Genomic DNA, 23,086 nt, shown 5'->3' with positions numbered 1-23,086 from the left:
AATACAGTTATGTGCAAGATGTGCAGCGCCAATCTGCCATTTTGGCTACATACCATTATAATGAGAACTATAGAATGTGAATTTCAGCACGGTGTTACAGGAAGAGTAACACTTTCTGGCTAGCACGTAACTTGGGTCAAGTTCACTTGCATATCTTGCGTCCTTTTGTGAAGACGGTGGTAAAGTAACGTTTAGCCTATGTTGTGTATATAGGAAATCTGATTAACATGTAGAATGTATCTTATAGAATGGATCTTATAGAATGGATCAGTTTACTGGCGTTCATTCACTCTTCAACTTCACCTGATGCAGCTATTCCTTTTAGAGAGGTTTCTTTTTCAAAAACATTGATGCATTTTTGGTAATCTATCAGCATTTTCATATTTTGCAAGACATTTATGTGTCAACATTAAGTTTCGTAACGGTTTTACTAAAAATATCAACATTATTGGACACACCCCATCCTGCCCCCAAGTAGGCCTACTTGTTTTTGAGACCTATCAGTACATGAAAAAAAAAAAAAAAACACCTTCCTAACCTAGGGTTGTTAACAGTATGAGATTTTCCCGGTATAACAGTCTCAGAAAATATCACGGTTTCTCAGTATTAAACAATCAATTATTAGGCCTATTATCAGTTAAAATTACCGTTAAATTAATGAAAACCTGTTTTTTGTTGAACAAATGCTTTATTACAATCTTGAAACCATTTGTTGGTGATATATCTGCATACCAATAGCCTATACCGTTATGTATAATGTAAAAATCTGACATTTGATGACGTTGCAGGTATCCCAAATGAACAGTCAAAAGAACTGAACTTCTACAGCTGTTCCATGGTCATGGGTGAAGAGAGACTGAATGAGAACACTGCTCAAGTCACATGCACTCCAGAGCTCTTCAGCTAAATTGCAAACCTGTGCAACTAGGTTAAGTGCTGGTTCTCAGCTGGGTGAGTATCCAGGCTGTCTGAGAACATAAAGCTGAGAGAGAACAGCTCTTAATGATGGGGAAGCTGTTGAATCACAATGTTATCCTTCACCCAGCCACAAAAGAAAAAAGAAAAAAGAAGAAAACAACATGGTACATACACAAATCTATAGCACTAGTGTAGCAGAATTTGAATGACCTCCAAAATATAACATCAACACAAGAGCTGCTTTCACATACAGGCATTAATGGGAAACCTTATGACAACATCCTGGAGTCAGAACTGGTCATTCCTCTCCTGTCTGTGTATGTCTGCATGACACAAGATACAGCATTTCAAATACAGGCATGCACTGAAAGACCCTGCTAGCGGGAAAAACAGTGCTGTGAAGCCGTGCCAATGTTAATAAATTAGGCTTTTTAACCCCTTAACGCCTGAATTTATATAGCTGTATATAAAAAAAGAAAATTATGTGTGTTTTTGCCTTTAAGTAGATGGTAAATAATGTTGAGATAATCAATTTCACTTTTGCACAACAAATAAATAGAAATTTTGGTATGTTGCAAATTTGCGACAACAGGCATTTAGGGTAATTTTTTTTACAAAATGGTAAAATTAATAAAACACATTTTCCCATCTCAGGTATGTAGATTTTATTCATGGCACAAAGTTGTTAGAACTTATAAACTTTAAATTGACAAATTAATGAATCTTGACAACAGCAAGAAACAAAACACTCTCCTACTCCCTAACATTGACAGTAGTTTTTATACATTCCATGTTACACTCTGTTTAACTCTTTCCTTGTTTCTCCAGTACATACATTATATATTCTTATAATGTTATATCCTAACATGCTATTTTTTGTGAAAAAAAAAAAAAAAATTTTTTTTTTGGCTGAAACCATCTAAATACAGCATTATTATACAGTGTTTCCCACAGAATTAGATTCTATTTGCGGTGGTGTGGTGTTTGGGGGGGGGGGGGGGGGGGGGTGATTAAGTTAAATATATATATATATATATATATATATATATATATATATATATAATACAGGGTTTTTCTTGGCTCAAAATGAGGCGGAGGTGGTAAAATCCTAATAATGTATTTGAATAATAAGGTAATTAAATTAGTATTTTTCATAGATCATCATATAGCCTAATGTGTTTCCCACATCATTTTTGTGGGTGTAGCCTGGTACCTCTAGGGGGGTCCGGGGGCATGTCCCCCCGGAAGAAAATTTTGTACATTTTAAAGATAAATTCATTAATCTGGTGCACTTTGAGTCACCCGAATCCACTATTATAAATACATAATCCACCCGCAAACCGCCCATATTCTTTGATTTAGATATCTGCATCTGATCATCACATTACAATTATTCACATTCTCAGTGTTAAGCATGATAATATGGTAACATATCACATTGAAGTTGGCTAATTAAAAAAGAATATTTATTTAAAATAAAAGTTCTTCTTTTGCCAAAATTGCATTTCCTTAATAGCCTAAACAGAGACTTTACTCCCTTCAAACTTAAATTGTCAATGTTTCATTACATCACTGTTTGAAAACACTCGGAATAATTTTTTGTACCTTTATAAAAGGCATTTTTTTCCCTAAATGTTTGCTCCATCTTTCAAAGTCTTAAATTTGATCAATATATTCAATTAAAATAATAAGACACTAGGCTGTTACCAATCAAATTAAATAATTTACATTGAAAAATTATAACTGTATTAAATGAGATTATTTTAAATACTTTTGAATATACAAATAAGGAATGTTGAAAAGAATGATACTTTATGAAACTAAACCGCCAGTAGGAGGCAGCAGGCGACCGTCTTAATGAGCGAGTCATTGAGTCATTCATTCAACGATTCGTTCAAAAGGCTGATTTATTCAGAATGAGGCAGTTTATGAATGGGTAATTGAATCTTTGACTCAACCGATTCGTTAAACGCTGAATCATTCAGTAATGAAACACGGCTGAGTGTTGCTGTGAGATGCGCGGTGGTTCTGCTGTGATCTTTGTTTGGAACTATTTTCGCTGCTGAAACAGAACAAAAGCAGTCATTGCGTCTCAAATGTAAGTGACTTAATTTTAACTATGTTTATTGAACTGTTATGAAATCAGTCTCTGTTTCAATCTTGATGGCATTCAGGAAAACAGCTCTCTGGTCGTGTGTAGCCTAAGCCCTAGGCTATATATAAGCTGTGTCCCAAAGTGAAGGCTGCGTCCTTCGAAGGCCGTATTTGAAGGCCGGATGGCCGTATTTGAAGGCCGATTGCGTCACCGCGGCGAGACAAAACGTCACAGCGGCGCGACGAAGGACGTCCCAATTCAAAGGCTGCATCCTTGGAAGGTCGCATTTGAAGGCCGATTGCGTCACCGCGGCTCGATGAAGGCTGTCCCAATTCCTGCGAAGGCCGTATTCGAAGGACGGTTGCGTCATCGCGCCGCGACGAAGGCTACCCTGATTCAAAAGCGACGCCAAATGCGCCCTTCGTTTCCCCGTGAAAAGAAGGATACATAAATGGACACTTAGCAGCCTATTCTACCCCATAAGTCATTGCGCGCCGTTGACGACAGGCCGGCGGCCGAGACTAGAGATCGGTGGTGGACAGCAAATTCACATTTAAATGTAAGTATTATGTTTTCATTTACTCAAATAGCTAGCGAAACCACAGTTAAAGTTTATTATAAACTTTATCTTAACTCCTTCGTCATCATTGTATGGCTTCATTTGTCAGGTAGTTTTAGGCAAAACTTGTGGTAATAAAGTTAACGACCTATTTGTAATATTTGCACTAGTCTATCTCACTTGTGTATTATAAGAAATATCACTCACCCTATAAAGCCTAAAACAACCAACCCCCAAATTTGGTTTTTACTGTTGGTCTAAATTGGTATTGATGTGTCATAATTTGCAGTGTTAACAATGCACTTAAGATTGCACCCCTGTGTTAAGTAACGTTACACTTTTCTGCTTTTTTAGAACAGTTCAGTGAAAAATGGGTCTGGGGAATCTAACTCCCATACAGGCACAAAATAATATATATGTATTATTTTGTGCCTGTATGGGAGTTACATTCCCCAGACCCATTTTTATATGGGTATATAGTTTTATATATATAAGAAAATTAATACACACATCTTTGCTGAAATCTATTGTGCTGTTGTATTGTGCTGTTGTTGTTAACAAGCCGTGGTTAATTTGCTCTGCCTTAGATTGCACGTGTCCTGGGACAGGTGAGGGTGTGAGTGGGAAACCCACTGCTGAAACTTGGCCCTGGTTTGTCCTCATGGATGAGGTGTTGGGACAGAGGCATTGCACCAACCCCGCTGTCCTCATGGCCTCAATCCCTGAGGACACACCAGGGCCGAGTTCAGCAGTGTGTGACAAGAAGAGGAGGAGCCAGAGGCAGCAGCAGCAGCAGCACCGGCACCAGCACCAGCACCAGCACCAGCACCCGCACCAGCAGCATCAGCACCAGCACCAGCACCAGCACCAGCACCCGCACCAGCAGCATCAGCACCAGCACCAGCACCAGCACCAGCACCCGCACCAGCACCCGCACCAGCACCATGAAGAAGGCGAGACGGAGAGGACGAGTTTTTGGACTTGATTAGAGAAGACATGGGACTGCAGAGGCGAGGAGAGCACTGGAGAGTAGGGAGAGGATGGACAGGCTGTTTTCTCTTCTTGAAAGAATGATTGAGAAATATATTCTTGTTTAACTTTTTTTTCACCTATATTTTTTAAAAGGAAAAAAAAATCTGTACATTTATTTTTATGCAACTTTAAATGTGTAAATAAAAGAGAATTCATTGCTCTGGACATTGTTTATTTTTGTAATGATAGTCATAATTTCTACATGAAACAAATTCTTCTATACCTTTTTTCCCCCAACTATTTACAACATACGTTAAACATATCAAATTCAACATAAACATTTAAATTTACAGTACATAAAATAAGAAAAATGATGTAGACTTTTATTCAGCTGAGTGGGAGACCCTGGTGTGCTGCTGGACCGGGATGGGCTCCACAATAGAGACCCTGGTAAGGCCTCCTGCTGGTGGGACATCATCTGGGATGGTCTCCAGAGTGTTTGACTGCATATTTTCACTATCCACTAAGTTGTCTACCAACAGGTTTGCTGGGCTGACTCATGGAATAAATATTGAGATACTTTATTACACTAAAGTACTTTTAATAACCACTAATACCAAATTGGCGAAAAACTACAAGTCATATATTTTAAACCTTAGTTAAGCAATATTTTTTCATTATCTTGCATACTCTAATGTACTTAAGGCATCAAGAGTAAAAGTAAAGGAATTCTGCATTTCTATTACTGCATGTTGCATTTTACTTCAGAATATTTTCAAGGTTGATACATTTAAACTATATACTTTTGTGTAGTTTAATGTAAAACAATGCATCATATTGTAAAATAACAGTTTTATAGTGTTGCTGTCCCGTGTGGGAAAATTACTTCGAGTATTAACGAAGTATGTAGTTCCTTACATGCCACCACTGGTTATTTTGAAAATTAAAGTAACAAAATGTAGGCCTATTGTCACAATATTAACAAATTGTTGCTAACTACAGCTTCGTCCCATTTCAAAGGGCGCACCTGAAGCGCTCGGAACGGTCTAGCCTACGGAGGATTGTTCTTGTCGCCTAGCAACAGTGACTGACAGCTGCCGATGACGAGCGGGAGTAACATTCGCACTCGACTGTTTATATTCAAATGGGTTTTATATTCAAATGGGGTTAAAAATATGTGTAAATATATTTACCATGGTCCATTTATGTGCATAATAAAAAGAATACACTAGCCTACAAAATCGCATCAAGGTAAGATATAAATAAACATTTGAATCTTTGGCTAAGCCGAAAGTATGACCTGAAACATCCTTAATACCATGTCCTCCAGTAAAATATAAAACATAAAAATGACAATAGCCAGTTCTGGCTCCATAGCATATCAAATGAATTGTCAGGATGGCAGCATACTCTCGCACCGTTGCTTGACGCCTGGAGCGGTAATCGGGAACACCTGGCTGCGCAATTAGGAAATCCTACGGAGGCTACATGGTGCGTCCTTCGGAGGACGAATAGGCTGCATCCTTGAAGTCTTCAGTCCTTCGAAGGATGCAGCCTTCACATTGGGACACAGCTAAAGTTTCTTAAAGCTACACTGTGTAACTTTTTTAGTTGATTCTTAGCAAAAAACACTTAGTTCTTTCAAAAATATATGTGCTCATTAATGTATATTTACTTCTTTCAAGTAATAAAGTATTCTCGTAAGTTTATAATCTGCCATTGAAAGTACATACGGGTGAGGGGTTCGAATGCCGGTCGCCATGTTGCCCCTCCATCTTGAAACTACATTAGCCAAAGAGGGACATGCCTGTAAATTCAAGCTTCGCCTTTTGCGTTTTTCACTCAGTGACACCGTGACGAATGCGAGGGGGAGATTACTCGCGAGCGCCGGCAGATTTGAAAGATAGTGTGGTGTGTGTGTGTGTGTGCGTGCGTACTCGCATTTGAAAGAGAGAATTAAAACGTCAACGCGACAGACAAATCAGCAAGACCATAGTCAATATTGGAGTAACTTTTCCCAGATGGAAAGAGCTCATGAGGAGAAAAGATTTTAAAACGGACGCCGAGGTTGCCTGCTTTCTTCTCGACAGGTAGAAAGCCTGTTGTAATTCATTTGTGTAAATTCGAAGTTTTATAGTTGCTTGTCTAACCATAGCATGGTTGTGCATAATGCCAGAACGACCTCTAGTATAACTTCATCCTCGCGTCAATGGTGAAAAAGTATTGTTTACCTTGTAACATAAATATGTGCTGCGACGGATCACAGGTAATGAATAGTTTTAAAGGCGCAATTTTTTAAGCTATATAAGGACACTGTAAATTTTAGTTATTTTTAATTGCTTTTACTTTGTACACATTGTAACGTTAGCCTAATCTGATTATGCTGGGATAGCCGATTCCAAGGGTGACGTTTACCTCCTGACATCTGTCCTGTAGTTTTATTCATTTTAGACGTATTGTTTATTATTGTCATGGACGAAGTGATAACTGGAAGCCATGTTAATCTTGGAATAATACGGCCACCGTAGGAGTTAAAACGCCCTTGGAATTGAGAGGAACAGAAACTAATATTCACTGGGTAGTCATATACAATTTCACCGCTAGATGGGGGTAAAAATCACACAGTGTAGCTTTAACTATAATATGTTATATAAATAACTGCGTGAGCCTCAACAGTGCAACTTTGTTACCGTCAGTACATTAGGTAGGACTATATTATTATCAACTATAGGCTATCAATCGCCACTTACATTAAATGAAATAAAACAGAATCATCCTCACGGTTTCGGTGATTCCCTAGTTATTTTTAATTTTATATTAAAACTTGTTTTAATCAGGGCATTTGTCCGGATTGGCTACAATTCTCTCTCACTTTTCCCTTCAAAAAAAAACACACACAAAAAAAAACACACGTGTCCCGGACACAGTCTATTGTCCCGGACAAGCGTTATTGTCGAGCCCTGATATGTTTTCCTTGATTTGTTTTCCCTGAAGAGAATTACGTTGTTGAAAACGAAAGTAAAAGAGTCACGCACGTTCATTGCGTTTTACCGTGATGAGAGTTCCGTGTCTTTATTAAACTCAACACATTATAATGATTTATCTGTCATCCACCCTCGATTAATTGGAATGGAATATTTTTTATTACTTGGCCCGCCCGACCCGCGGATTATCCGCGTAGCGTAGTTTTGAAAATGGACACAAGCGGTAACCGCAACAGAACCGTCACGCTGGGAAAAGTGTATCTGACCATGACTGTCTGTCCGAGTTTTGTCGAGAGCAACAGTGTTCATTACTAACCATTCAACTCCGGATTGATTCTGGAATCTTCGCTGGGGGAATAAGCATTACGCACCGGCAACAATCCGTCCTCTAACTAACGCATGCTCATGTTTTGATTCAGATCGTGCTCGAAGAGGAGGGGCTAGTCGTGCCTCCGTTGTCAGTTTGTGAGAGAGAGAGGGAACAAGCAGCGCACAGCTCTACAATAAAATAAAATTTTACCTATTAAAAAAAAAAAAAAAAAAAAAAAAAAAATCGGAATCAATCCGTGGCAGTCAGCGTTGATATTGTGGCGGGCCGCCACAAATTAATGAATGTATGGGAAACCCTGTTATAATATGTAGCCATTAGCCCAATCCAGCCGTTATGGACCAATGTCGCAAATTTGCTACAAACAGAAATCTACAAAGTATGTAAAAAATATTCGTCACATCAAGTCTATATGAATAACATAGCTATAGAAGCAATCAATAAGCTGGTACATATTTTTATCTTAGCACAACTTAACTCATTTTGGGCAATTTCTCCACATTTGCGCCCTTGATATGCGGATTTTGCAAACCAAAATATTAGCTTCGGTGAACCGGATGTAGTTCCCACTCCGACCGCTCCTACGAGAAACCAGTGCGTGCAAAATGTTCCTAGGTATGTATCGAATGTGCACAAACAGGCATTGGGGGAAAACACACGCTATCTCGCCTGCAGTCTGAATGGAAGGGGTTTGTTGCAAATTCGCGACAGTGGGCGAGGGTGCGTGTGAAGGGAGATGGTTTGAATCAAGAGCAAATAGAGGTAGCTGTAATAGTTTATGCAAAATGCATCATCATCCACAGTGGTGAGACAGACCTGGAATTAATTTACCAGACAATAAACACAGAAGGAAGTCAGACGCAAACTCACAGGGTTTTCCTTGCGGCACCAGTCAGCATTCCACACAGACGCACGGGAGGCGGACGTGCAGACGAATCACTGTGTTATTATGGGACGGATTTGGAAACCGAACCTTCAAAGTAACGGAAGGCTGCCTGATTAGCACTTTTAATGGGCTTGTTTAAAGTTTATTCACTGTATCCTGTTAACACAAGCAGAGATGTTGCTGCTGCACAGGGCCAGTGCAAACAAAGCAAGTTTAGGTTAGCTAGTCAAAAAGCTATACTATGAATAAATTGGTCTTTCAAGTTGCTCCAAACACTTAGGCTATGTAGCCTATTATTTGATGACAGAAAGTAGGCGATTTTAGGCAAAACTGACAGCCTCAAAGACTATAACTATAAAGTTTTAATACTCATTTCTAATTGTGAGAATAGGCAAATCCATACTACAGCTGCACGATTTGTTTGGGGGATGGGTGGGGGGCAGGGTTTCCACACCCTGGTTAACTTCAAATTCAATTCAAATTCAGTTGGAAATCACAATTTTAACCAGAAAAATAATATTTTTTTACCCAAAATAGGATGAAGTAAGCATTAACTGAGCACCAAACACAAGTCTGTTTGATTCATACTAGGGCTGGGACGATACACCTATCTCCCGATTCGATACTATCACGATACTTGGGTGCCGATACTATAGGCTATATTGCGATTTTTTTTAAGAATTGCTATTCTAAAAGTATTGCGATTCGATATTGCAATTTTTTTAACACTAGACCATGGGGAAAAGTTAAGTCATATACTTACATAGACTGTACATGTATAAGCGGAGTCATATTTACAAAAAACAAACCACCACATCTTTCTGAATTTTATTTCAGAAGCATCATACAATACTACATTCTCTTGAATAAATGATTCAATAAATAAATTTAAGTCACTTAGTGGCCAAACAATGTAATCGATAAATACGTTATTTTAAGCACAAAGTTTCTATCAAAAGCTGATTTTGATCGCTATCGTAGACAGTGTTCATATTTGAACTTTAAACTTTTATCCAAGTACTTCTATGATAATTAACTATTGCATCACAGAAATGATGATACTATGAGGTTGAGAAGTTTGTGAAGCCGTTTCATGACAACTCTATCCGGGTCAGCGGCAACACAGCTTTGAATGTTGCGATATGATTTTGTCAAAGTTTAATAGACAGACGAATTGAAAGATCGTGTGGGTGTATGAATCGAGATCACAGTCTATTATAGGGACGTCCCGCGTGACGTCATGCCACTTGGAGCAGCCATCTTGACGGAATAGAAAATGCTAAACCGCCGGTGATACTACAACTCGTCGCGAAATATTCCTATCATGCCCGAGCGATGCTGTGCAGTTGGATGCGATCGGATACGTGATCATACAAAAGGAATATCTTTCAGGACACAGGACCTTATAGGGCTTGGCGACGTGACGTGACGTCACGGCTCTAGCGCCGCGGTGGCTGATGGGAAAAATCGCCATTTTGTGAGGCCACTCGCACGCCGAGGCGCCGAGGAAGTTCTAGTTGTTTTTGGATGTAATGTTCGTTCACAGTCACACGATCGACGGGGCATAAAATTAGACAGCGGACTTTTTTATTGTTTCCCGGCCTGGAAACAGAATGAATGAGTCATGTGTCCGATGTGACCAAGCGGAGATGGATGGCCTGGATATCCGCCATAAGACGCACGGACATACATTCGTAAACATCCCAAGATCATTGAAAGTGTGTTCCAGGCATTTTCATTCGGGTAAGTGTATGAATTTCACTTAGCAAATGATTATGTGTTTTTTTCCCGAGAGTAGTAGACATAGGTTCATCTGCATTTTCTAACTTAGCACTATTCTGTCGACTTTGCGGCAGTGAGCAAGCTAATTTAGGCTAATAAAGTGCGCTGAATGAATCATGTGATCAACAAAGCACTCCGCTGAGCCACTCAGATATTCCGAGGAGTAACCCAGCCTGAACTAGAGAGTTATTTTTTATCACTGTGACTGAAGCACGAGAAATTCTCTTTATAACACTTGTAAGTACATTTGCCACATGAGTTCAACTGGAACTGAAGTGTAAAGTGTGTGTGTGTGTGTGTGTGTGTGTGTGTGTGTGTGTGTGTGTGTGTGTGTGTGTGTGTGTGTGTGTGTGTGTGTGTGTGTGTGTGTGTGTGTGTGTGTGTGTGTGTGTGTGTGTGTGTGTGTGTGTGTGTGTGTGTGTGTGTGTGTGTATATATATATATATATATATACACACGTGCATTATACACTCATATACTATATATGCACACAGACGTGTACTATACACTCATATACTATAATACTAGGGAATACTATACAATAACAAACACACACATATACATATATATATATATATAATATGTATATATATATATGAAGAGTTCAGATGCAAAAGCCTCTAAGTGCCATCTGAAATTTTCTTCTAAAATGATCATTTTTATCAAGCTTGTATATTTAAGTTCAGTAATTTCACTTAAATGGCAATGAAAATGACCTATTGTCATTTCCGTGAAATTACTGAACTTAAATATACGAGCTTGATAAAAATTATCATTTTAGAAGAAAATTTCAGATGGCACTTAGAGGCTTATGCATCTGAACTCTTATATGTGTGTGTGTGTGTGTGTACGTGTTATTGTATAGTGTTCCCTAGTATTATAGTATATGAGTGTATAGTATTCCCATTGTTGCTTGCAATAATTTGTTTTAATATGGATACTTTTGTCTCCCCAAAGGTAAACCAGCATATGAGATGGATGAGTCTCATCCAGACTGGGCTCCAACCCTTCACATCGGTCACTTTGAAGTCAACAGCCACAGTGTCAGATCGGCATGGCCGCAGACAATGTAGACATAATTTAAGTGAATCTGAGGGAGGAGGCCAAAATGAACAAGACAACATGAACGAAGATGAGAGAGATGGAGTCCAAGCAGAGGCAGAAGAAGAAGAAGAGCATGGGGATCAAGCAGAGGCAGGAGCCGTGGAAGAGGAATAGATAGAGAACAGACAGAAACAGACAAACTGTTTCTTTGCTCAGTTCTGTGAGCAAAGCAGTGCAGAACTAACCCGTCTTTTGCAGGAAAATATGTAGTTTAAGTCTGAGTTAAACAAGTTGAATATGGATGAAGAGTTTTTCAAAGAAAATACAGAGAAGATTCGATATTAAACAGGACTTCCATGTTTTGCAAATTTGTTGTCAATGATTACTACTGTTATGCTTCTTAACAAACTGTTGCCTGGCGATTTAGTGTTAAATGTGGAAGACACGTTATAGCACACCTTAGGATACATGTTGAAAGGGTAATAGCTAGCTTGCACAATAAGTACACACTATTACATAACACAATACCATTTAGTTTGTTGCTTCCCTGTAAAGATGAAGAATTTACCCTTCTTGATAAGATAGTCAATGTTTTGCTGTTTTCTAGTTAACACGTATACAAGTGTTGTAAGGCCAGATGAAACAAAAGTGCGCATGTTGAATGGTAAAAATACATTTTTGGTTTTTATTTGGTGTGTGTGAAATGTGGTACCTTCCTGAGATTGAACATGTTTGTTTTGTGTGTGTGTACCTTCCTTAGAATGAACATGGTATACTATTTGTACATTAAATACTTCAAATGAAAATAGATGACAATTTGATAATTAAAAACTTTTTTAATAAAAAAATTCAAGTTTCTTGTGCATCTTGTGTTGAACTACTTTAAAACATTGAATTTCATGTAACAAATTTTATATACGGCATGCATTTTGGGATTTTGAAGCTGTAATTCTTCCGCTTCTGTAATCATACCACGCAGATGACAGATGTTGTTGCCTGGTGTACTCTTCTACAGCTGCTGCCTGCTCGTCAGACACTTTACAGCATTCATGTGCTTGTCGCAGGTCACTGGCATCTATGCTTTCATCATACAGGGATAAATTACGCACCTTTGTACGAACGAGGGTTTTCACAACTCAGCGGTTTGTAGGCTTCCAAGTCATGGACCCAGCCATTTGTGAACTGAACGTGGGCTTCCATAGATTTATAATTACAAAACTGAGCCTCGAAATATGCACTCACACCACAGACTAAATATACAAAATATCTGGAAATGTCAGAGGAGGTAAATCGTCGGGGTCTCCAGTAACGTTATATTCTCTTGCAGGCACCTCATACGGATCCATATTTCCGATCAATGACATCTTTTCCATGTACCGTTTTCTTGCGTCAGGTAGAAGTTTGTCTCTGTATAGTACATTTCGTTCTTTTAATCGACTTTTCAACATTGTTTTCGTGTAGTAAGTGGTTGTTTTAAGCATAGACAGTATATAAACGTCTCGCCCGATGTGGCCTCACAAAATGGCGGCGCCCTATTGTTTACGTCCCAGAATGCACTGCGCAGTGACGTCGGTTGCCAAGCCCTATTACAGAACGTAGGGCCTAATTATGTGAACGCGTTACCACCGCATTAGCACCAAAAACATTTTTATTTTTTTATTTTAGAGAATAATTGCACAACCTATTCGATATTCTATAGTAATTCTATAATTAAATAAACTAATCGAATATTAAAAAATCGTGACTCATCTCTGCATGTAATCTCTTGTTTTTCCCCCCAAATCTTCACTCACGTCTCGATTTTCGAAGGGGATTATAAACGTACTCCTAGGTTCGCTTTTAATTAGGCCTATTCATATTCTTTACTGTGGTAAAGTAGAAAAACGTTGTAGGACAGATAGCCTACATTTTTACTTGCACGTCAGATTCATTTTAACAGTTTGTGCTTGTTATTATTAGACATGTAAGGCGCGTCAAGTTTATTTGTAAAGCGTGTTTCACACACACGGGTGATTTTTATTTTCGCTTTCTCTGGCAGCGCAACATCAAACATAGCTTAGCCTAAATGTCTTGCCCTTGTGGAAAACATGAAGATATCCTCCTTGTGTCCCACATCCCTCTCAAAGCGCAGAGCGGTAGGCTTCATGTGGAATACGCGTCTTTGTGTGGAATTTATTAAACAAACTTTTTTTTTTAAATAGATTTAACTTATTCTATTATTTAAGTTTCCAATATTTAATGATATTTATTTCAATGCTTTACAGGCCTTAGTGTGTTGCTTCTTTGACGGAATTGCTCAAATAAACACTTTTTTTGCTCAAATAAACAATACATTTTTATTTCAATTTTCAAAACAACCCCCCAACCACCGCAGGTAGTTGGTCCATTACCACCGCAGTGGTAAAAAACTGCCACCGTCACAGCCCTATAACCCGAAATTAAAACAGATCATTTTATAATTAGCCTATAGATCCATTGCCGCTGAGTAGCTCACGGATGTATTCCGTCAAAATGGCTGACACGCGGCTAGGGGTCACGTGACTGGGAGATCCCTATAGATGAAACGTGCAGCTCTATTGTCTTATCTCTCTCAGCATATGAGAAGCGCCGGCGCGAGGGATTTTCAGTGCTTTCAGTCTCACGTCTCTTCCATTCGTCCACTTGGGAAATTACATCACTCAACACTAGGGCTGGTCCAAATACCATTTTTTGAGCTTCGAAGCTTCGATAGGAATTAACATCGAATATTCGAAGCTTCGGAGGGAGGGGGCTGAACATATTCTTCTCTCTAATAAAGGCAGGAATCTCTATGCGTCTGTCTGTTTGCATTTAGATTATTTATCTTGCATTTAGAACCGTTCATCCAATCGACTTCACGAGTGCAGTGTCACATTTGGTGCAATAGACACGCGAGACGTGACACGTTCAGAATTAATAAACTTTTAATACAGAACAGCGCGAGCGGGAAGCGCGCGCGCGCCTCACGCGCAGGGCTCCGAGAACGGACACTGCACTAGTGATACAAAACACAGCCTAATATTTTTCTGAGTAACAAATAACTCAAATCAGAAATCAGCAGCACAGTAATTACTGACACAGTAAAGGGTAGGCTAATATATTCTTTCTATTCTATTTCCACAATGTCAAAGCAACGCAGCTTATAGCCTACAAGCTCAGGCATGCACTTCTGCCCATACAAACTCCGCTGTTCTGCGCTCTAAAATAAGAGTATTGTATTTCGCCCAAAAATGCTAAAAAAATAACCGTGTGAGAGCGTGTTTTAGGCTATATCATGTTATAGCCAGATATGACGACGCTTACAGCACGCGTCACCGCAGATCAGCATCTATTCATCAAGCCAACGTGCAAACTATCGCAAATCAAAGTGAAAGTGGGTCGCAGATGCTTTAACACACAATCAACTTCATTAAAAGTAAAGAACCGAAATGATCTTACCAGGGCTGTTGCCGCTCTCTTATTGCGGTCTTTGATTTAGAAATTTTAGCTGACGATCAGTAAAATGCAGCTTATCTGTTGCTAGTGACGTGCACTCCATTACATCTGCCTATAGACCTTATGCACCAGAGAAACAAGGGCGCCGCCATCTTTGGAAAATTGTCTTTTAACTTCCGTTTTGCGGTCGCTCTGTATATTTATATGGCATTTCTGTCCAGGAGTAATTAGCTTTTTAAGTGGATTTACTTAATGTAAAGTTAACGAAAGTTATCATGAGGACTGTAATGTTTAAAGCAGATGACTTAACAAATGTAAATCGACCGGGAAGATTTTAAAACGAGCCGTTCATTAATAAACACGCAAAACGCTGTGAAAATACAGACCGGAAGTCAAAAGACAATGAGCGCAGCGCTGAAAAGGGGCGGAGCTACATAAGGTCTATAGCGCGGGATTTGAAGTTCGGATTCATATCCGTTTTGCAAAAACACATTTATGTGTTCATTGTTCATATTGATAAATCAGAGAGAACTATCCGATCTGAGAAAACGCATGACAGAAAACCCGCATTTTTTTCTCCCAGCCCAAATTCACACTGGAAGCCCAGAGGCCGCCCTCACGCAGAAACGCATGCAGCCTTTGGGATTTTATAAATCGCACTATACCGCGATATTACCGTTTTAATTTCAATTAATCGAGCAGCCCCAAAAAAGCACATCCATCATAAGTAATACAGCTCAATCTCAAGTACTATTCACTCCCATTATTTTATTTAGCCTATCCTTTATTTAACCAGGAAGATCCCATTGAGATATTACCATCTCTTCTTCTAGGGAGACCTGGTCAAGACGGCAGCACATAGAGATTATAAAGCTTGGAAGAGCCAGGATATTTTAATATAACTCTGATTGTGTTTGGCTGTCTGAAAGAAGAAAGTCATGCCTACTACGATAGCTTGAGGGAGAGTAATTTATGGGACATTTTTTTGGGTGAACTAACCCTTTAAATCAGGAAAACAACATAGCAGCGCACGCTTATAAACAGAACCTTTTGCCACCATTCAGCTTCACTGAATCTTTTCAATACAATAAAACTGATCATCCTACTTTAATCAACATCATACACATTTGCAACATTAAGGTGAGAAGTGGCAATTTAGATTTTTGGTTAGCTATCTTCTTAAATTATGTTTTGTTGAGGAAAGTGATTATAATTTACAAAAGTAAACGAGTCAAAAAAAAAAAATTAGAACTATATTTTTGCAACATTAAATAGACTACATCCACAGTCAATTATTTTCAAAGACCATTTCCACAGGTTCTTCCATAAAACCACCATTGTCTGCGTGTTATGGGAAACAGGTTGTTTTTAAACAGACTACTGCGGGTATTTCCCGCACAGGTACGAAACCCGAGATTCGTTCTCCGCTAGACAAAGCGACCACACACGCGCAATCGTGGAAAAGTTTCGACCTCTTCAGTTTCCACAGCGCATGCTGCCGATAGACTTTAGCCCCGCCCACACTTCCTCCAGCGGAGACGCGCACGGACGGGCTGATCTAAGGTCAGTTCTGCTGAGCCTCTCAAGGTGGGTACGTCTAACTAAAGTGTGAGAAACAGCTGTTCCGGGCTCTGGGAGCCGAGAAACCCGAGCCCCTCCTAAAAGCACGCAGGAATTCGGCCATCGGTGCCTTTGTTTCGAGAAATAGCAATGAACCCTGAAATGTTTTGACTCAGTTTCCCATTCGCAAACTTGCCTATCGGATGACACCGAAATGTGACCAACTATAACATCACAACACCTTGAAGACAAAGCCACGATAGTTCTTTTTCTAGCCAAAACTCCCTTTTCCCCCCAACAAGTCCATCGTGGATATCCACGTAAGTTACACATACGTACGTGTTGCTGGATGGGTTGTCAAGACAGCAATTTTAATGAACATAACTAAATTCAACCCAACAATCCACTTTTGAATAAAATGCCCAGCAATCTCAGTTTTAGAGAGATTCAGAAGTTTTACACTGCACTTCTTCAAACTGAATACACGTAAATTGAGGTGTGCGATAGAGCAAAAAAAGAAGACAATTTTTAAAAATAAAATAAATAAAAATACGGGGGGATCTTCATTCTCACCTGATAAAACAAGCGCATTTCTAGCTGACATAATTTTACCCGACTACCTTACCTTAATCTTACAAACTAACGTTACAACATAACGGATCGGCTAAGTTTTTACTAATTTGAAAATATTCGCAAAAGACAAAAAAAGTAACTTAACGTTAAGTTAAAAACTCCCCGGTATGCCTGACAACATAGGTTAAACCGTTGAAGGAGAGGAAACTAAAATCATGATGTGGTTAAGAAAAAAATGGGTAACGTTAGATTATGTGCATAGAAAAACAACATGTGGAGTCCCTGGTGAAATCATACGCGTATTTATTATTAATTCTAGTTTATCGATTGAGATCTGCTGGTTTGCTGTTAGCTCGCTGCTCGAGCAATAACGTTAGAACTGAATGACGCTAACGTTAGCCAGTGTTTGCGAAGCTACCGTAAACAAACACAAGAGTAAATGTGCGTCGAGTATAAACCTGCAAATTCCTGCTAAAACCAGTATAAAACAAAAAGTAAAAATCTAAACCAAGCTTTTTTAAATGCCCAGATCGCGGAAGGTAAATCCAACCCCAAGTCTCGCATGGAAAAACCTGGGAAGATCCTCCCGCTCCTCCAATCAAACTACTTGGAGTTTAATCAATCCTCATTTAAAAAGCTTACCTGAAATTAAAACGACGAACCCCTTTTTTTGGTCGGCGAAGGATGACCAACGCGTTGTTATTCAAATAGGAAACGAAACAGCCAAGCCAGCCGGTGAAATTCCCGGACGGGTAGCTGTTCTCCTGCGTTAGATGTGCTGCAAACCTTCCGCGCTGATGTAAATCTAGACCTTAAAATGGCGTCGCTAAGACGCAGCTCTTATACAAGGAATGCAGTTCATGTATCCTACCGCACGTGAAAAACTAGGGCGCAGCAGCGGCTCGTCCAGTATGAAACTAAGCGTTAGTATTGTATGTATACGTTGACAGGTGATAATCAATAAATACTGTATCATATTCAGAGTACCTTGTCTGAGGTCTGGATGTTTTTAAGTCGACACCAGGAATGTGGTATGCGCGGAGTAATATAGCAGCTACAGGAAGGGCGAGGTGCGTCCATTAGGTTGGAATGTGGGTGTTTTGAATGGGAGGTCGGGAGCAGCTATACAAAGGTAACATTTGTATTAGGGATACAGGAAACACTGCTGCTGCAGGATGGTTAACTTAATTTACACATTTTTTTTTTCTTTTCTTTTTTGTATTATTACTAAATAGTTTGTAACTTTTTTGTAGAGGTACTGGGTTTATCTTTTAGGCTATAATGTCTTAAATCATAGGACCTAACCAGCACTGAACACTGTCTGAAGGCTAATAATTTTGCTCATGCAATGGACCTTCATCTTCTAGCCCTTCAGGTCTTGTCACTGTATATATATTTTTGTGGTTAAAAAAATGTAATTTAACTGGAATAATCATAAATTCTGGAAGAAAAAAAAAACTAGTCTTTTTACTTCTGCAAAATTTGCTGTTTGTTTTGACACTTATTTTTTCCTTTTGTGGGTTTGCTTAAAAATAATAATCAAAATAATGTGATTTACTGTAAATGCATTTAACACTTCATATCAAAATAGCACAACATATTTTCATATCCAAATAGCACAACACAAATAAAGACAAAAAGAAAGCAAGCACAAATGCTGTAAATATTACAAATACATTTTTTATTTTAACGATCAAAGATAAAAAATAAAATTCAAGTCTATCTAAAATGCATGTATCATGTTCAAAAATTGATAAATTAAAATGTCAGATGATTTGAATATGACTGGTGTACAATAAGGAAGACATACAGCAGTAGATTCCAGATGAGACATACACATTAATTCAGATAATAATTGACACATATACAGCAGTTGTCAATGAGAACAGTGATGAGGGGAGCAGGTTTTCGTCAGTAAGTATTCTGCAGATATTAGGGTCGTGTGTGTGTGTGCGTGTGTGTGTGTGTGTGTGTGTGTGTGTGTGTGTGTGTGTGTGTGTGTGTATGATCCTCATTCATGTCACTATAAATTCAACAGTCAGTATGCAGAGGTTTTTTAAAAAAAGGGAAAAATAAGCAATAATTTGTTAAGCACTTCGGACAAGTGAGCATCAATTTCTTCGAGAACAAAAAAAAAAATGTAAACATGTTATTCATCATTTTAATTTGACGATACAAACTTTTAAAAACCACTGTTTACATACATGATTCAGGAATGATGCAATTTACCAGATCACACAGTTTTAGATGCATGCACTTAATTTGTGTTAGCACAATATTATTCTTGAATTAGGTGTAGGCCTAATTCCTCATGTTGAAATGTTGTAACAAAACATCATCAGTTTATTATTAAAGCCATTTGACATCCCAAATTGGTGTTTATAAGTGCTTGTGTGTGTGTTTCCGTATCACACTCCAATGGTAATTGTGCATGCACATTTTGGGCAGTGGCCACAAAGTTTCTGAATGGTGGGAGTGTCCTTAACAAATTTAAGTGCTTTATGCCTTTCATCAGGCCAACCCCCATGACCCACATCAAAAGAGATAGGATCTCTTATATTATGGGCCTGTTCATCTAAAAAAAAAAGAAAAGATTTTCACTTTGAAAATGAAATCATTACCACCCATTTTTATTTATTAATATTTGTTATGATTCTGTTATATAATAGAATGTAAATTATATTTAAAAAATCCATGCAGTTTTATAATAATAAAAAGGAATAAACAGAAATCTACCAATTTGTCTTTTATCTAACCTGTTTTGTCTTTTGGCAAGAGGTACACCTCCCTTTGAGTTCATGCTGAGAGCTACCAGGTGTGAGGTCAACCAAAACTCAAACAGTCATATTTTAATAACCTCCTCCTGTTCCTTATTTTATTTCTCGCCACATTTACCACGGCCTGCAGAATCTGTCTGTCATATCTGTCTTCATCCTACTTTTACAGGCAGATTTAAAACAATACCTTAAAAATATTGATTTTGTTCCATCTTACAATTCTGCTTTGAGCGTTTTAGGGGGAATAATATTGTTTTTGGTTTTATATTGGAGTGGATCTGTTGCCTTCTTTAGCATTAAAAATTTCAGCATTAAAGGACAATTATAAAATTAATTTTGGACTCTGAAAAAGATTTTAAAAACCTAATCAAACGTATACATTTAAATGTGAAATGTAAATCTAAACCAAATAACCATCATAAAATGGTATGACAACAATTAACCCTTTTCATTTTTAAGTAAAAAATGATGATTGCTGCAAACATATTTATTTTCTATAACTAATAAGGTGACAATAAAACAATAAAAAACACTTTATTTGTTTGTCTTAAATTAAAGAATTAAAAAATACATTTAAAATGTTCTCGATTTGGTTTGTTAAAGAAATATTGCACAAAAATGATCAAAAGAGGCTGATATTTTTCTTATCTTTATTCTCATCACATTCTTTTTTCTATTTAATACAAATGACACAGTCCCACATTGACATGTGTATCCTGAGGAAATCAGTGAGACTGAGGCCTTTGTACTGAAGATTAGCAAGTACAGATCGATTGCAGATGGTATAGAATCAAGGGAGAGAAATGATTCATATTGATGCCCATGGTAGTTTCTCCTTTTTCATTTCATGTCATTTTCATTTACATTGTAAATGCCACAAAAACCGAGGAAAGGGTTCTTGAGTCATCTTAATGCAGACTCCATATCTTATTCTGCTTTCACAGAACTGTGTTTGTCTTTCACCTTTTTTGAGGGATCTTCTTAAAAACCAGAGCACACCTTAAACCAAGCAGAAAATCAATCAACTCTCATCTCCTTGCCTTAAAAGTGTGCGTGTGTGTATGTGTGTGTGTGTGTTTAAATAGCCGAACAGATGTAAGGAATCGGCTGCCTCATAATACAGCTTTGACAATTCTCTGCAAATAAACTCTCATGTACGGTTGCTTCAAATATTATTCATGTAATATTGTGCCACACTTGTTAACATAACATAGGGTATTTAAATGAACAAATAAATGCAGCTTGGTTTAAAAATCTCTCCTTTTTTGTCATGTATTCTCCCACTAAGGATTCCTCATGGAAGTGCACTATATCAACACATTTACCATTGTTACCTCTTTAACAAAATTACATTTTGTACATTTTAATTAAAACATGCATTAGTTTGTTTATTAAGCTGTTTTTCTCGTGGGAAACACAAGCTAAAATTAACACAATGTAGGTAATTTCAGGTTTTACTGCCACCGGTTCCATTTGAGCATCTGACCCATCTGAAAATATTCATTCAAAAACAGTGATAGTAAAACTGCATAAACACTCAAAATAATCAACCAAATTGCTCTCTTTATAATCCATTTCATTACATTATATACACATACATACCGTATCCATTATCATCATAGTACAACTATTTTGCCATCTTGGTTTCGACAGTGTATCCTGCATTCCTTTCACTGTCATCTCTTGAACACTGTAATGAGCCTGAATAATGTCTTCATCATTAATTTCTACTCCAAACCCACAATAGGAAAACATTAGCATAGTCAAATGAATTCAAGCTAAATCTTACCCATATAAAATGTAACTTCCTCCACTCCTGAAGGGGCAGATTTGCATACTAATCCAGATATTCACCTGCGTTATAAAAAAGCAAGTTTCTATTTAAATTTACTTTACAGTATATGGCCAAAAAAAGAGAGAATCTGAGAGTGACTGAGATTGCTTGCTTTCAACGTTCGCATCCATTTCTGAGTACATCTCTCGTTTCTCCTGGAATAGAAGGGGCATATGCGCGCTCCAGGAGGGGTGGGTTCGCGGGGGTGGCACCCTGAAATTTTAAGCCTAGTTTTCTAAGCTCTTTTTGTGGGGAAAAGACGCTGCAATCTGGGCCTCCTCTCCCCAGGAGCCATTAGGCATGGTTTGGTGGCCAGCATGAAAAGAGTACGAGGACTTGGCACAAAAGAAATATATATATATATATATATATATTTTTTTTTTTTATTTTTTTTTTTGCTTTTTACTTGTGCTTTTCAGCAAATGACACAACCCTGGAGTTTTGGTAATGTGTGAGATGAGAAGTGAGTTGGCATCTCAGCTCTTCAAATGAACAGCGGGACATTTGGCCAGAAAAGGATGCAGGATTTTGCTTGGATAAGGAGCCTGGTGCTACAATACTTCCATTCAGCAGTCTCTTTCCATTATGTTTATCTATTATTCTCTATCCATATTTTGCCTACAAACAAATGTGCACTCTGTCCTAGACCTGATTCATAATATTATAGGCCTCTTAGGGGTTTGTTCACACAGAGAGTGTTCTTGCATTTAAAAACGTAAAAGAGGTAACAATTCTGAAACATCGGTGCTCATGCGTGAGACGCTGAGAAAGCGGAGCAATGGTTAAAATGTCATCCAGTGGATGTTTACATAAAAATAGCATTTAAAAACATGCAGAGAAATAAAACGCAAAACCGCCTTTTGTGCGAATCGCCTGTTTGGAGCCATTTTTTGTTGTTTTAAAAATGCACCATGCCACACAATAGTATTCAACTGCAGAACCGCAGCATTGATAAATGGCATGTTTTTAAAATTTGAACTTCATTTAAAGGGATAGTTCATCCTAAAATGAAAGTTAATCCATCATTTACTCACCCTGGTGTTGTTCTAATGCCATCTGCCCTTCTTTCTTTTATGAATTTCTTCTATGAATATCTTCTCAGTTCTTGCGCATGCGATCTTGTGAACTCACGTCAGAGGCCCACACAGAAGAAAATGAATAGTTGAATAAAGTCGTAATTTTAGTTTTTTTGCGCACAAAAAGTATTCTCGTCGCTTGATAACCTTAAGGTTGAGCCACTGTAGTCACTTGGACTATTTTAACGATGTCTTTACTCACTTTTCTGGGCTGGCAGAGTGAGACAGCACTCAGATTTCATCAA

The 23,086-nt window shown here is 38.2% G+C and overlaps 2 protein-coding genes across 2 annotated transcripts in view; one reads left to right on the top strand and one right to left on the bottom strand.

Annotated features, from left to right (window-relative positions):
• ctnnb2 (catenin, beta 2) overlaps window positions 1–17,968 on the bottom strand; it is a 28,561-nt gene extending 10,593 nt beyond the window's left edge. Inside the window, exon 1 of the mRNA XM_079877915.1 lies at window positions 17,797–17,968. The gene's annotated coding sequence lies outside the window, so the exon portion shown is untranslated. The remainder of the gene's footprint in view (window positions 1–17,796) is intronic.
• LOC307162543 (uncharacterized protein) lies at window positions 3,252–4,768 on the top strand. Its single transcript, XM_079877932.1, has 2 exons — window positions 3,252–3,572; window positions 4,160–4,768. Exon 2 carries the CDS (start codon window positions 4,234–4,236, stop codon window positions 4,555–4,557), a length of 324 nt encoding a protein of 107 aa, XP_079734058.1. The 5' UTR covers window positions 3,252–3,572; window positions 4,160–4,233; the 3' UTR covers window positions 4,558–4,768.
• Window positions 17,969–23,086: the final 5,118 nt, after the last annotated feature.

This window comes from Squalius cephalus (genome assembly GCF_949319135.1).
Source record: "Squalius cephalus genome assembly, chromosome: 8".
Classification (NCBI taxonomy): domain Eukaryota; kingdom Metazoa; phylum Chordata; class Actinopteri; order Cypriniformes; family Leuciscidae; genus Squalius; species Squalius cephalus.
Note: the sequence above shows the minus strand (reverse complement) of the source record. Positions and strands in the feature narration are given on the sequence as shown.